The sequence below is a fragment of the Carcharodon carcharias genome, chromosome 1 (assembly GCF_017639515.1).
Source record: "Carcharodon carcharias isolate sCarCar2 chromosome 1, sCarCar2.pri, whole genome shotgun sequence".
Taxonomy (NCBI): Eukaryota; Metazoa; Chordata; class Chondrichthyes; order Lamniformes; family Lamnidae; genus Carcharodon; species Carcharodon carcharias.
Window position 1 is genome coordinate 175013807 of NC_054467.1, and position 13833 is coordinate 175027639.

The window sequence follows — 13833 nt, forward strand, 5'->3', positions numbered from 1 at the left end:
TTATCAACTCTGCCTGTTATATCCTCAAAAAACTCCAGCAAATTTGTCAAATGTGCTTTCCCTTTCACAAAACCATGTTGACTGTCTGATTGTATTAAGCTTTTCTAAATGTCCTGCTATTTCTTCCTTAAGAATGGACTCTAGCATTTTCCCAATGAAATATTAGGCTGACTGGCCTATAGTTTCCTGCTTTTTGTCTCCTTCCCTTCTTGAACAGGGGCGTCACATTAGTGGTTTTCAATCCGCTGGGAACCTCCCGGAATCCAATGAGTTCTGGGATATTTCGGCCAATGCCTCCACTATCTCTGCAGTGATTTCCTTTAAAACCCTTGGTTGTAGGCCACCAGATCCTTGCGACTTGTCTGCCTTTAGTTGCATTAGTTTGTCAAATACTTTGTCCCTTGTGATAGAAACTGTTACAAGATCTTTCCTCCCATTAGCTCCTTGCTTATCTGATATCTTTGGGATGTTTATGGTGTCGTCCACCGTGAAAACTGATGTAAAATATTGATTTAAATTATCTGCCATTTCCCTGTTCCCCATTATCAATTCTCCAGTTGCATCCTCCAAGGGTCCCACGCTCACTTTAGCCACTCTCTATTAGAATTTAGATTAGAATCATAGAATCCTAAAATGGTTACATTTAAGATGCCATTTTGCCCATTGACCCTATGCCACGTCTCTGCAAGAGCAATTTGGCTAGTCCATTTCCCTTCCTTTTCCCTATGGCCCTACAAATCTTTTTCCATTTAGGTGCTTGCCCTATTCTCTTTTGAAAGCCACAGTTGAATCTGCCTCCACCACCCTTTCAGGTAGTGCATTCAAGATCATAGCCACTCGCTGTGTAAAAAAGATTTTCCTCATGTCAGCTTTGGCTAATTTGCTACAAAAATAAAAATATTAAACATTAACTGTATTCCTCTCTGCAGATGCTGTCAGACCTGCTGAGTTTCTCCAGCTATCTTTATTTTTGTTTCAGATTTCCAGCATCCGCAGTATTTTGCTTTTGGCTAATCGCTTTGCATCTGTGTCCTCTAGTTGTCAACTCTTGTGCCAATGGGAACAGTTTTCCCTATCTACACCATCTAGAGCTCTCATGGGGCAGAATTTTTACCTCAGCGGGCGGGTGCGTGACCAACCGCTCGACCGTAAAATGATAGGCATTGACGTTGGGCGAGCATCCCGACTTCAATGCGCAGTCACGCGATATTGTGGTCGGCAGGCACATGCGGGAATTGGCAGTGTGCCCGCTGACAATTAAAAGACCTATTAAGGCCATTTAAAAGGTTATTAACTTAAATTTTTCTCTGCCCTTGCAACCTTACGGCTGGTAGAGCGGAGGCCTGAAGACAACTGTAAAATTGGCAGCCTTAGGTTGCTGGTTCAATTCTGGCTCAAAGTAAACCCTCTTTATTCCTAGGCCTCTCCTCACTAGTATAGTGGTTAGTAGCCCTGCTTCTCAAGCCTCCCTGATGGGGAGGCTAGTCTTTGCTCCAAAACACCTGCCCTGAAAAGAGGGCTCAAGCTTTAAGAGCTTGGCTTTTGTAGCTGCAAGCGACCCTCTACTTCAGTACAATACTGGATTCAAATCTCAGCAGGGCCTCTATTGAATTCCTAATGCGGGATTTTAAATTAACCCAACAAAGAGGTGAGCATTTTGTCGGGTGCTGTGGCGCACACTGTAATCCCGCTGTTGGGAGGCTGAGGTTTACGGATTGCTTGAGGTCAGGAGCTCTGGGCCATTGTCGTCTGTGCTGATCGGCTGTCTGCACTAAGATCAGTGTCCGCATGGTGCTCCTCAGGGAACCGGCCATCATCAGGTGTACTAAAGAGTAGTGAACCAGCCCAGGTCAGAGACGGAGCAGGTTAAACCCCCCCATATTGTTCAGTAATGGGAGAGCACCTGTGAATAGATGCAGCAGTGCAACCTGACCAAAACAGAGAGACGCAACCTTATAATTGGCAGGCAGGCAAAAAGGCCAAGCGATCTTTGCACATTTAGGAAACCCCATCCACGGTTGGGATGAGGTTTCCAACAGCAAATAAAAATAAAATAAAAAATTTTACATCTCATTTATTACATGTCCCTGCTCACGTGACAGTCACATGAAGGAACTTGTTTTATAGCATTTTTAAAATCTTTATTTTTTTGAAAATTGTTCATCTCTCTGAGGCAGCTCTGTGCCTCAGGGAGATTTTCTAGCGTTCACTTGGGCACAGTTCGCCCTTCCCTGCCTGCACAGGCAGTGCTGAGTGCTGCCGCTCACGTTTCACACTAGGCAGGACTTAAATTGGCCTGCCAGCGTGAAATCGCAGTACGGCCCTAACTGCCCAACCCTGCAGAGCCCGCAAAATTCTGCCCATGGTTTTGAACATCTCTATCCAATCTCCTCTCAACCTTCATTTTTCTAAGGAGAACAATCCCAGCTTCTCCAGTCTATCTCTGCAACTGTAGTGTCTTGTCCCTGGAACCATACTGGAAAATTATTTTCTGCATCCTCTCTAAAGCCTTCACTTTCGTTCCAAAATGCAGTGCCCAGAACTGCACATAATACTACAATTGAGGCCAAAACAGTGTTTTACATTCATCACAACTTCCTTGCTTTTGTTTTCTATGCCTCTATTTATAAACCCCAGGGCCCATATGCCCTTTTAACCACCTTCTCAAACTGCCCTACCACCTTCAATGATTTGTGGACATATACCCCCCATGTCTCTGTTCCTGCAATCCCTTTAGAATGGTAATTGTTTAAGCTTAGATTGCCTCTCTTCATTCTTCCTGACAAAAATGTATGTGTGTGTTAAATTTCAGCTGCCATTGTCTGCCCATTCCACCACTCTGTCCACGTCCTTTTGGAGTCTATCACTATCCTCCTCACAGTTCACCATACCTCCAAGCGTGAATTTTGAAATTGTGCCTATACATCCATTCATAAATATAAATCAAGAAAATCAGTGGTTCTTGCACTGACCCTTAGAGACCAGCACTGAATATTCCCTCCAGTCCGAGAAACAGCCATTCACCATTACTCTCTGTTTCCTGTCACTCAAGCAGCTTCCTATCCATGCTGCCAATGTCCACTTTATTCCTTAATTGGGCTTTAGTTGGCAAGTCTATTATGTAACACTATCAAATACGTTTTGGAAGTCCACACATCAACCTTTTCCATTACCTCACTGAAAAACTCAATCAAGTTAGCTAAACATGTTTTGCCTTCAACAAATCCTTAATTAATCTACACTTGCCCAACTGACTGTTAACTTCGACCCAAATTATCATCTCTAAAATATTAAATATTTAAACATTAAAATACTTTATTTTAATAATAGTGATAAAACACATCATAGAGCTGTACATAGCATATCTGCTTAAGCTACCAGATAAAGGTTTTGGTATGCGTACTTGTTGTTTAACCGGGCTAATCACTTGTATAGCTTTGGAGAAGGTGCAGAGGATATGGACGAGAATGTTACCAAAGGTGAGGAACATTAGTTATATGGAGTCTATCAGAGAAATTGGACTGCTGTCCTTAGCCATTAGAAGGTTAAGAGGAAATTTAAAAGTGGTGTACCAAATAATTTAGGCATTTGATAGACATTTCCACTGGCAAAAGGATCAGTAACCAAAGGACACAGACTTAAGATAAATGGCAAAAGAGTCAGTGGGAGATGAGGAGAGTTTTTTTATGCAATGAGTTGCTATGAATGGAATGAAGTGCCTGAAAAGGTCATGGAAGCTGTTTTGCAATAATAGCTTTCAAAAGGGAATTTGATAAGTATTTGAAAATGACTCAAATTCAAGAAAAGCATCTGGAATAGAATTACCAAACATTAATACAAAGTACATTCAGGAAATTAATGATCACAACATGTTTATACATTAAATGCAGCACTGAAATTTCTCCAGTATATATTAGTGAATGATAATACAGCTAGCTGAAATAAGGGTCATTAGAAACTGCTGATTTAACTGCACACAGAGATTGCTGTTCCAATCAGTGCACCCTCAAAATTGTCACAAGCTGAACATTTCCTCACTCTAAACCCATATTAACTGAGCAGGACAGCACAGTGCTGTCCTGAAAAATAACAAAGGCTAATTTAGTATATGTCACAACTGATTAACATAGCATGAATATAAATGCATTACGATATTCAACTGTACTATTTAAAGCTGAAAACTGTTATTTGGGCAATGACCAAAAAAAATCAGGTTAACTGCTAAAGAATATGAGTACAGTTTCTACATAATCTTTGAAAGAAAACAAATCATTCACCTGAACAAGTAGCAACACAAACAAGGACCTTTGTTGGTACTTATGACCCATTTGAACTTAAAGAAATGCATTCCGAATATTATGCTTACCTTTCAGTCCTTCTTATGATAGATGGTTGCTTCACCAAGTGCCATGGTCCAGGTCCATTGCTAACAGTAGGGGCATACATTATTTACATTTTGTAGGTATTTTAAACTTCTCTAGGCTTCGTTTTCTTATTAAAACATTTGAGGTGACGGTTATAGAGGAATAGGGATAGGGAATTAAGGATAGAGGAAGTGACACCAAGTTGAAGGGGAAGGATGAAAGGGAGAGAAAAGATGAGATGGTGGGGGTTCAGGATGCTGTAGTGGGAACAAAGATTTTTGGGTGTAAAGCAGGTTGGGGCAGAGGGGGGAAATGTTGCTGAAGTAGAATAAGGAAGGGGAATAGAAAAGAGAAGGGAGAAAGGGACCAGACAGAAATGATAGGGGAAAAGAAGATGTACAAGGTGAAGTATAAGTGGATAGCACTGAACTGGAAACTGACACATCACAGCACTCATAATTTATGTGCCAACCACAGTCAGCAAATTCACACATATGCACAATGAACATTTTGAAAAAATCTGTCATTTTCCCAGTTCAGTGCTGAGAAAGCAACAAAGAATAAGCAGTATGGCCAGGGGAAAGAGGAAGGCAGAGCACTTATAGAAATAGGATAGGAACTAGAGCATTTTCTGCCATATGACTGGATCATGGCTGATAAGCACCTTAACTTGATTTGCCATTTTGCCATTGCCTTGATACCCCTCCCTAACCCATCGATCACAGTATTGAAAAATTTAATGGACCCAGCATCTGCAGTCTTTTGGGGAAGAGTTCCAAAATTCCACCAACACTTGTGTGAAAAACTGCACATTGATTTCATTTTTAAATGGCCTTGTTCTAAGTGTAAGTTGAAAACACATTGTTCCGGATTCAGCTATCAAGGGAGGTAATTCCTCTGTATCTACCCTGTCAAATCCCATTATCATTTTAAAGACTGCATCTTGACCATCCCTCAAGCTTTCAAGCAAGGGAATACAAGGCATGTTTAAACAACCTGTCCTCATCATTTAACCTTTCAACATCCAATATCATTCTGGTGAATCTGCACTGCACTCCTTTCAATATCTTTCCTCAGGTGGGCACCCAAAACTGACTGCAGTATTTTGGATAGGGTTAGACCAAGGTCTTGAAGAACTAGAGCACAACTTTCTCATTTTTATAGTCAATCTAAAAAGCTAGGAGATGATGGTGGTGATGTGGGATTTAGGGACGCGGCAGGAGATAGGAATTTATGGGAAACACATGAGGGGTTACAGTGGAAAAGTGAGAAAGGGAGACAGGAAAAGGAAAGACTAAGGATGGCAAACAGAAGGGAAGGGAAAAGTGAAAATGAAGAGGGGTAGAGGAATGACATGAAGCATAACTGGAGGAAAGAGCAGAAGGAGCTACACAGCTCCCTTTCCCAGCACACCAGATAAACTATTACTCCCATCTGGAGAGAAAAACAGAAAGAAACTTAGAGAAATAAAGGCCAAAAATATGTAAATGGGAGAAAGAGAGAGTGAAGCAACAAAGTGAAGGTGATAAAAGATAGGCAATGCAATGGGAACTAAAACATTTTCCTGTCTTAACATATTTAGATGATTTTCAATATAAGAACCACCAAAATATTTTCAATGGAATGCAATCAACCAAGCAATGAAAACTGCTGACAAAGCTGTAACTCACAGGGGCTCTAACATTTTACACTACAGCAGCAGCAATTCACAGCATTTTCCTTCTTTTAGAAAGGCACTGGCCTGAATAATTTGGATGGTGGGGAGCTTCCCATCACCGAAGAGTCAGCAGGGAACACATCCCTGTGGACCCTGCCTGCCCTGCAGCCATTTCACGCTGGAATGAATGTCACTTGGCTCCAGGCACGACTTGCACCCCTCACGCGAGAGGAAGTCCCACCATAGAGAGCTGCTGGCCAATCTGATTAGCTATTAGCTGTCTAGCCCCTGCAGTGAATAGAAGAGGAAGACCTGAGTCGGCTTACTAGGACTGGACGGCAAGGCAAGATTATGGGGTCCCAGGGTGGGGAGAGTAGGGGAGGTCTGGGGGCGGGTGCGGTGATGGAGGAGGGTGTGGAAAGTGGGCGATTGGGTTGTCGGGGAGAGACCAGGGGTGATGGGCGGGGAGGGCTGAGCGGGTGGTAGTGAGGTCCAACAGCCACCAGACCTTAAGTGGGGGTGGGGGCATGTTTGAAGTGAGAAGGGAACTTTCATTTTCCGGCTTCTCTCACGCCAAGTAAATCCTCCTAGCCTAAAAATTGAGGCAGCTGGGGAAACATCCCTTAAGTGGCCAAGGCCTCAACTCAGGGAAGGGCAGGTGGCCAGCACCAGCATAAAATCACTACGAGTTGGGGCAGGCAGGAACACAGAGAGAATCCCATTCCTTCAAATTCCTTCCCCCCACTCCACCCCGGCCTAAAAACCCGCCAGCAGGGGAGTGTGAAATTCAGGCTACTGAGTTTTTTTCAGTTCTAAGTCCATGGGCACTTGCTCCAATAACTTGCCCAAGACAATCATTCACATGAGCCTAGAACTGCATTACAGCCAAGGTTAAATCTGTTCTCACTTGTTTATGGGCATCCAATTTCTAGTAGGTGACATTACACAACAATAAGAAAGAGGAATCATTCAGATATTAAGGCATCTGAAACTACTATGGATAAATAGAGTTAAGATATAGATCAGCCATCAACCTTCTCAAGGGTAATTAGAGATGGGCAATAAATGTTGGCCTAGCCAGCAACACCCACATCCTATGAATGAATTAAAAAAAGGTCCAATTGAAGGCTCAAGGAGCTGAATGCCCTACTTCTGTTCCTATGAACCTGACTGATATTTTGTCTTTACAGCCCAGGGACAATAAGCCCAACTGTATTCTCCCAAATGCTGACCTAACTGAAATCACCTCATTCAGCATAGTCCAAATCCAAACTGGGACCTCCTGGGATGCTAACTACCATCCCTAGTTACCTAATATAAAAACTGTTTAAAAGACAGGAATCAGAAAATCTCTACAAAGTTGCAAATATGATGGCGTAATAAACAATTCTATACCTCCAATCCCCTTGTTCCTGACAATTTGAGCATATACAATGCTAAGTACACCATCTAACTATATTATTACTTACGAGCACAGATGTTTATAATGTGTACCATTCCAACAAAAACAACTTTTCAAATTTTGTTTAAAAATATTATCTGATCTTGAGAAATGGTTTTAATCATTTCAATTATCAATGGTATATTTTTAAAAATCCAGTACTTACTCCAGAAGATATATTTCACAATAAACACAACAATTCTGTATTGAAGCTAGATTGAAATACCAAAATAAAATATATTATACTGTTGTTAAGACTTTATTTCAAATGGTATGGACTGTATTATGAATTATGAATGGACAAAATGTATAGACAATTTCTTATTTTACTGTGCAAAGGCAAACGTGAAAAACGTCTTGGGAATCATTTTAAACCCTAGTTTGTCCGCAAAATGTGTGTATGTTTTAAACGCGCAAAATATCCCTCACTTAGAACCGTCCAACGATCTCCTTAAAGGTAATCCCCTTGAATGAAAAAGTCGGCATGTTCAAGTCAGATGGATGGACTCCCTACTCTACACTGCAGCCCAGACATCTTAGTACATGACTCTGCCACCTAAAATAAATACAAGATGCCAGGGATGTGTATGAGAGACGGTGCGTCCAAAGAGTAATGAAGCAGTACAAATGAAGGATGTAATCCTGATAAATAAATACATCTGTCATCACAATTTCATCTACATTTAAGTCCTTTCCCTTAACATGAACAGCCCTTAAAAGCTGGAAGATATTGATCACCCGTCAATGGAGGAACAAAAACTGTGATGAATAAATACACTGGTTTCGAGAGAAAACTGGTTAAACAAAATTCATAATTGAAAATACATTTTTAAATTGAACACATTCAATTAAATTCATAATTTTGAAATTCTCAGTACTGAAAATTCAATTCCAGCTGACCATAAAAAGAACTGTAAAATTGAACGGTTTATTTAAAAGAATCTTTCTAATTATGCACCCTGCATTGTGTAGCGATGCAAGTTATTGTAATAATGCAAAAAAAATCCTATATTCATTGACAAGCATGAGAAAGCAATCAACTTGATAAAAAAAGTCTCATTCGGGCTATGTGTTGAATTGCTATTGTACGATATGAAAGGCTATACAGACCTGCATTGGTGCCTCGTGTCTCATGCTGCCAGAGCGCTGGTGATCCCTCTCTCTGAGGCGATGGAGAAAGCCGAGCGGAACGAACCGCTTGCCTCCCTCTGTCACCCACTTTTGTTTTAACACCGACACCCCGCTGCGCATGTGCCAGCCGCGCTGTGCACTCTGGAATCTGTAGTTATATTGGCTCGGGCCCGACTCAGCACAATGGGAGAGAGCGGCAGGCTCTATTGGACTACAACTCCCGACATCCCCGGAGCGACAGCGCTTGGAGTTGGCAGGGACAAGGCTGGAAGCAACGGCGCTTGGATGGGTATTTGGAACCGACAGTCAGGAAATTTTGCAAATTTTACAAACCTGAACTAAAACTTGTGATTTGTCATGCCATGTCATAACATATGTCATATGTTACTTAAGTCATTTTATACTTTTTAAAATGTATCTGCATCCTTGCAGAGTTATGTTGAAACAAATATAAATTAACAATGACAAATATCCCAAGAGCACACATAAGGAGAAAGCTGATTGTTAGTGTCTATTTAAAGACTTTGCAGTGGCTGGTTTCATGGCATCAGATCTGGAACCCACAAGACCACAGCCCTTTCTGAGATCACGGAAATTCGGCCTCTAATGAGGAAGCCTGTAAGGATTGTAAAATGCATTACCTTTCCATAAAGCTCCATTTATTCCCGCAAGTTCAGAAGTGTGAATAAGGTGTTGTGCTGATCAAGAAAGGTAAAACGCTGGTGCTATCGTCTTTAGTTGGCAATTTGCAGCGAGATTTGTCCTCAGATTCACATTTCACTCCTCAGTTGCTGCTTCCGTGTGTAGGAACCCTCGATCTGCCAGCAACCTTTAACTACAGAGGAGAAAGCAAACGGAAACTCAGGATCCGCCTGTCATCCTGCTGCTACGGATAACACACATCTATCGACTATTCACATCCGTTCTAGTCATAGAGAGAGGGAGATTCTTTACTACAATAGAGATTACGGAAAGGTCTCTTACAGAAATTTTCTTGGTATGGTCAAAACTTAAGAGCTGTCATATACATCAAACCGATTGCCATTTCTCCTGAGTTATCTTACCTTTGTGTGTGTGCTATTAATAACTGCAGATCTTTGATTAACCACAAGCTTTTGTGTCCATTGGAAAACTCGGATGCTGTTTGGGCTGGTCGGGGCGGGACAACCTGTGCGATCGTCAATCACTCATGGGGCAAAGCTTTAAGAATCCGAACTAATCAATGGATGGGAGACATCTATACGCCAGTCATTCTTGTGTGATTCATAAGGATGCAAGTGTCTTCCAGCTCATATGAAAAACAATATTCACGAATGTTAGCTCACGCAAGTAATATTTGTCACTGGTAACTGAAGTTTCCTTATTTGCTACTGTAATGATTTGCTTCTAGAATTAGTCATTTCTTTATATGCTTGGTTTATCAGTCTGAGCGGTAAAAGGCATACTGAACTCTTAATTCGTGACATTTTATTACCTTTATCAAATAAGATGTATTTTCACTATGCATGTTTAATTACTGTGGTGTAATTTTTTTTTTTAAATCCTCAAATGTTGCAATGAGTAAGTAGCTGGAAGGTGTATTGTAGGAAGCATGGTCAGATAGGGATACGATCGGCTGGTCAGCTCTGGCAAGATGAATTGCAGCGAGAAATTGCGCAACAGAGAATAAACCGCAGCCAGCGATGGATGTCAAACGATTACTTGTCAAAGGACCTCATCCAATAAAACAGTGAACAACGACAAGCAATGATCAGCAAGGCGACCGGGTTAAACTTTTCAGTTCATTATATATCTGGATTAAAAAATAGCAATCTATTCCCTGTTTTTATATTAGTTTTCGATTAACTTCAGCGTGGTTAGGAAGGAAATTAGGTCGGCGGATTGTTTAAACAATCACACAAAGCTGTTTGCAGTTCGAAACCAAAGTCAAATTCTGATTTGCTATGGCAACTAAATGCAAATATGCACAGCGTGCCTGATAGTACTTGAGACTGACCAAACAGCCACATTAAACACCGAATGATCACCATTCTTCACTTAGCTGATTTCAAGTAATAATCATTATAGGTCCCCGTGCTTTCCATGTTAAGTATATGAACGGTCTAATCGTCCTGAACTGGATACCGTTTTGTAATGATTGTCTCTAGACCAGCAAACCAGAGGTCACATAGTTCATAAACCCACCAAGACACTTTGAGAAGTTGAATGTGGTTTAGAAGGCAGTAAAACTTGATCATGAAGCTGCTGGGTTGTTGTTAAAAAAATCTAATGGATTAACTAACGTTCAGTCCTTTCGGGAAGGAAACCTGTTCTCCCTAACTGGTCAGGCCTATATTAATTCCAGTCCTGCACCAATGTGGTTGACTCTTGTTGCCCTCTGAAGTAGCAAATAGGGATGGGGAAGTGCAGGAGGGTACCAATGAGACTAGTGAGAGAGCCACTCTCCCCCTGCATATCCCTTCCCCCAACCAAAAGTGGGGGCTTTCCTGCTGAGGCCTGAGCAGGGTTACCTGCTGGGCTGCCCACAAGGGCAATAAGTGCCAGGCTTGCAACTCTGCCCACATCCCAGGAATAAATTTTAAAAATGGCACCATATCCTGCATTGTTACAAATGTAGGCAGGTTATTTAGTGCAGCTAACTGCAGCAAATATACATTGCAACAATATAGATCTTGTTCACAAGAGAAACTGTATAAAATTGGGCAAAGGAACAGGAGGATTAAATCTAGCTCCTCGCCTCTGAATTATTTCATGGCTGAACTATAGCTCAACTCTATTCCCCTTGATAACATTGTAGAACACAAATCTGTTTCGATCTTGAGCATTTTAATTTTCACAGCATCCATAACTTCTTGGGGAGTCAGTTCCACATTTCCAGACCCTGTGTGTCAAAAAGCACTTCCCAATTTCACTCCAATTTAAAGGTTATGACCTCTTGACCTGAATTGCCCAACCAGAGGAAATAATTTATTGATCTACCCTATATAATACCTTGCTCATTCTAAACACCGTGATTAGATTGTCTCTTTCCCAAACTCGAAGAAATACACACCAAATTTACGTAACCTATAATCAAAACCTTAAAATTGAACTCTTTAAGGCCTGAAATTATTCTGACAAGTACTCCTTTCAAAGCCAATACATGTTTCCTAAGGGCAGAATTTATCAGGTGGCAGAGTTTCCTGCTCCACCACCAGAAGAGTCAGCAGGGAACATATCCCTGCTGATTCCAGCTTCTCTGCAGCCATTTAGCATTAAATGGTTAGATGTGGGTCTTCTGCCCCTCACTAGGGAGGAAGTCGCACCTCAAGAACTGCTGGCTAATCTAATTGGCTGACAACTCTATAGTCTCACTAGCATCACTAGGAGTGGTGGACATTGCTGGAATGACAAGCAACTCCCAGATTCTAAGTCCCAGAGCCCGAATAGAGGTAAGTGTGGGGATGGGAGGGGAAACTGGGGAGATTGGAGGGAGGGGTGTTGATGGAGAGGCTAGGGGAGAGGGCGCACTAGGGCTAGCAGTGGTGGGGTGGGGGGAGTGCAGGAGGGTGCCAATGAGACTAGTGAGAGAGCCACTCTCCCCCTGCACATCCCTTCCCCCAACCAAAAGTGGGGGCTTTCCCACTGAGGCCTGAGCAAGGTAACCTGCTGGGCTGCCCATATCCCCATCCCTGATCTCATCTTGCAGGCCTCAAAATTGAAGGCAGGTGGGAAGTGGCCCTTAAGTGGTCATTAATTGGCCACCTATGCCACTGATCCCCTCCCCCACACCAATAAAATTGATAACTGGTTGGGGGAGAATGGGTCGGAGCATAGCAGAAATGCCACTTTGGGAGTTTTGCAAGTCACTCCACTTGCAAATCTGGCACCAGGGGCCTGTAAAATTCTGCCCTAAGTTTCAGTGCCCAACACTGGACACAGTACTCCAGATAGAGCCTGACCAAGGTTTTGTACAACTGAAGCATCACTTTTGCATCATAATCCCCCTAAGATAGAGGCTAACATTTATTTGCCTTTTTGATTACATTTCATACCAGTCCATTAGCTATTAGTGATTTGTGTACATGGATGTCAGAATCCCCCTGCCCCTCCGCAGCTCATAGCTTCTCAATATTAAGAAAATATCCACATTATTTTTCACAGATCCAAAGTTACCCCCATTACACCACATTTTTTTTGTCCATTCACTTGCTTTGTCTATGTCCCTTTGTAACTTACTGCACCCATGCATATGACTTACTGTGCCTCCTAAATTAATGTCATCAGTAAACAAGGATATAAAAGCTAGCATTCCTTCATTCAACTAATTAATATGAACATACGAAACAGGAGCAGAAGCAGACCATTCAGCCCGTCTAGCCTGCTCTGCCATTCAATAAGTTATGGTTGTATTACTAATTCCACATTCCCATCAATTCCCGATAACCTTTGATTCCCTTCCCCAACAAGAATCTATCTGCCTCCACCATAAAGATATTCAATGACCCCGCCTCCACCGCCTTCTGAGGCAGTGAATTCCAAGTTGCACAACCCTCTGAGGGAAAAAAATTCTCGTCTCTGTCCTAAAAGAGCAACCCCTAATTTTAAAACAATGCCCCCAATTCCTGGGCCCACCCACAAGAGGGAACTTCCTTTCCACATTCACCTTGTCGAGACAGTTCAGGATCTTATACACTTCAATCAAGTCACCCCTCACTCTTCCAAATTCCAGTGGAAACAAGCCCAGTCTGTCTAACTTTTCCCATAAGACAACCTGCTCATTCCAGATATCAATCTAGTAAACCTTCTCTGAACTGCCTCTAATGCATTTACATACTTAAATAAGGAGACTAAAATTGCACACAGTGTTTGAGATATGGTCTCACCAAAGCCCTGTATAACTGAAGCATGACATTCTTAACTTTATGTTTAATTCCTCTCATAATGAAGGATGACATTCCATTAGCGTTCTTAATAACTTGTACTCGCATGCTAACTTATTGTGCCTGCAACCTCCTTATGTCCTCTTCACGACGCACTTTCCTACCTATCTTTGTTTCATCTGCAAATGTAGCTACCATGCCTTCGCTACCCTCATCTAAGTCATTGATATAAATTGTAAAAAGTTGAGGCTCCAGCACAGACCACCTCGGGACTCCACTCGTTACATTCTGCCACTCAGAATTGACCCATTTGCATACTCTCTGTTTTCTCCCAGCCAGCCAATCTTCTGTCCATACAAATATGTTACCCACTCCACC

The 13833-nt window shown here is 42.0% G+C and overlaps 1 protein-coding gene across 2 annotated transcripts in view; it reads right to left on the reverse strand.

Moving 5' to 3' along the window:
• The window catches only part of rab3c (RAB3C, member RAS oncogene family), a 275929-nt gene extending 266080 nt beyond the window's left edge, over positions 1 to 9849 (reverse strand). Inside the window, exons 1-2 of one of the 2 annotated variants that reach the window (XM_041189110.1) lie at positions 9658 to 9849; positions 9235 to 9428 (exon numbers count right to left, since the gene is read on the reverse strand). In XM_041189110.1, the coding sequence (XP_041045044.1) occupies positions 9235 to 9252 (18 nt within the window). In that variant the 5' untranslated portion in view covers positions 9253 to 9428; positions 9658 to 9849. Of the gene's footprint in view, positions 1 to 8572; positions 8668 to 9234; positions 9429 to 9657 lie in introns of those variants that run through there. The other variant, XM_041189101.1, reaches the window with a different exon arrangement.
• Between the last annotated feature and the right edge of the window lie 3984 nt (positions 9850 to 13833).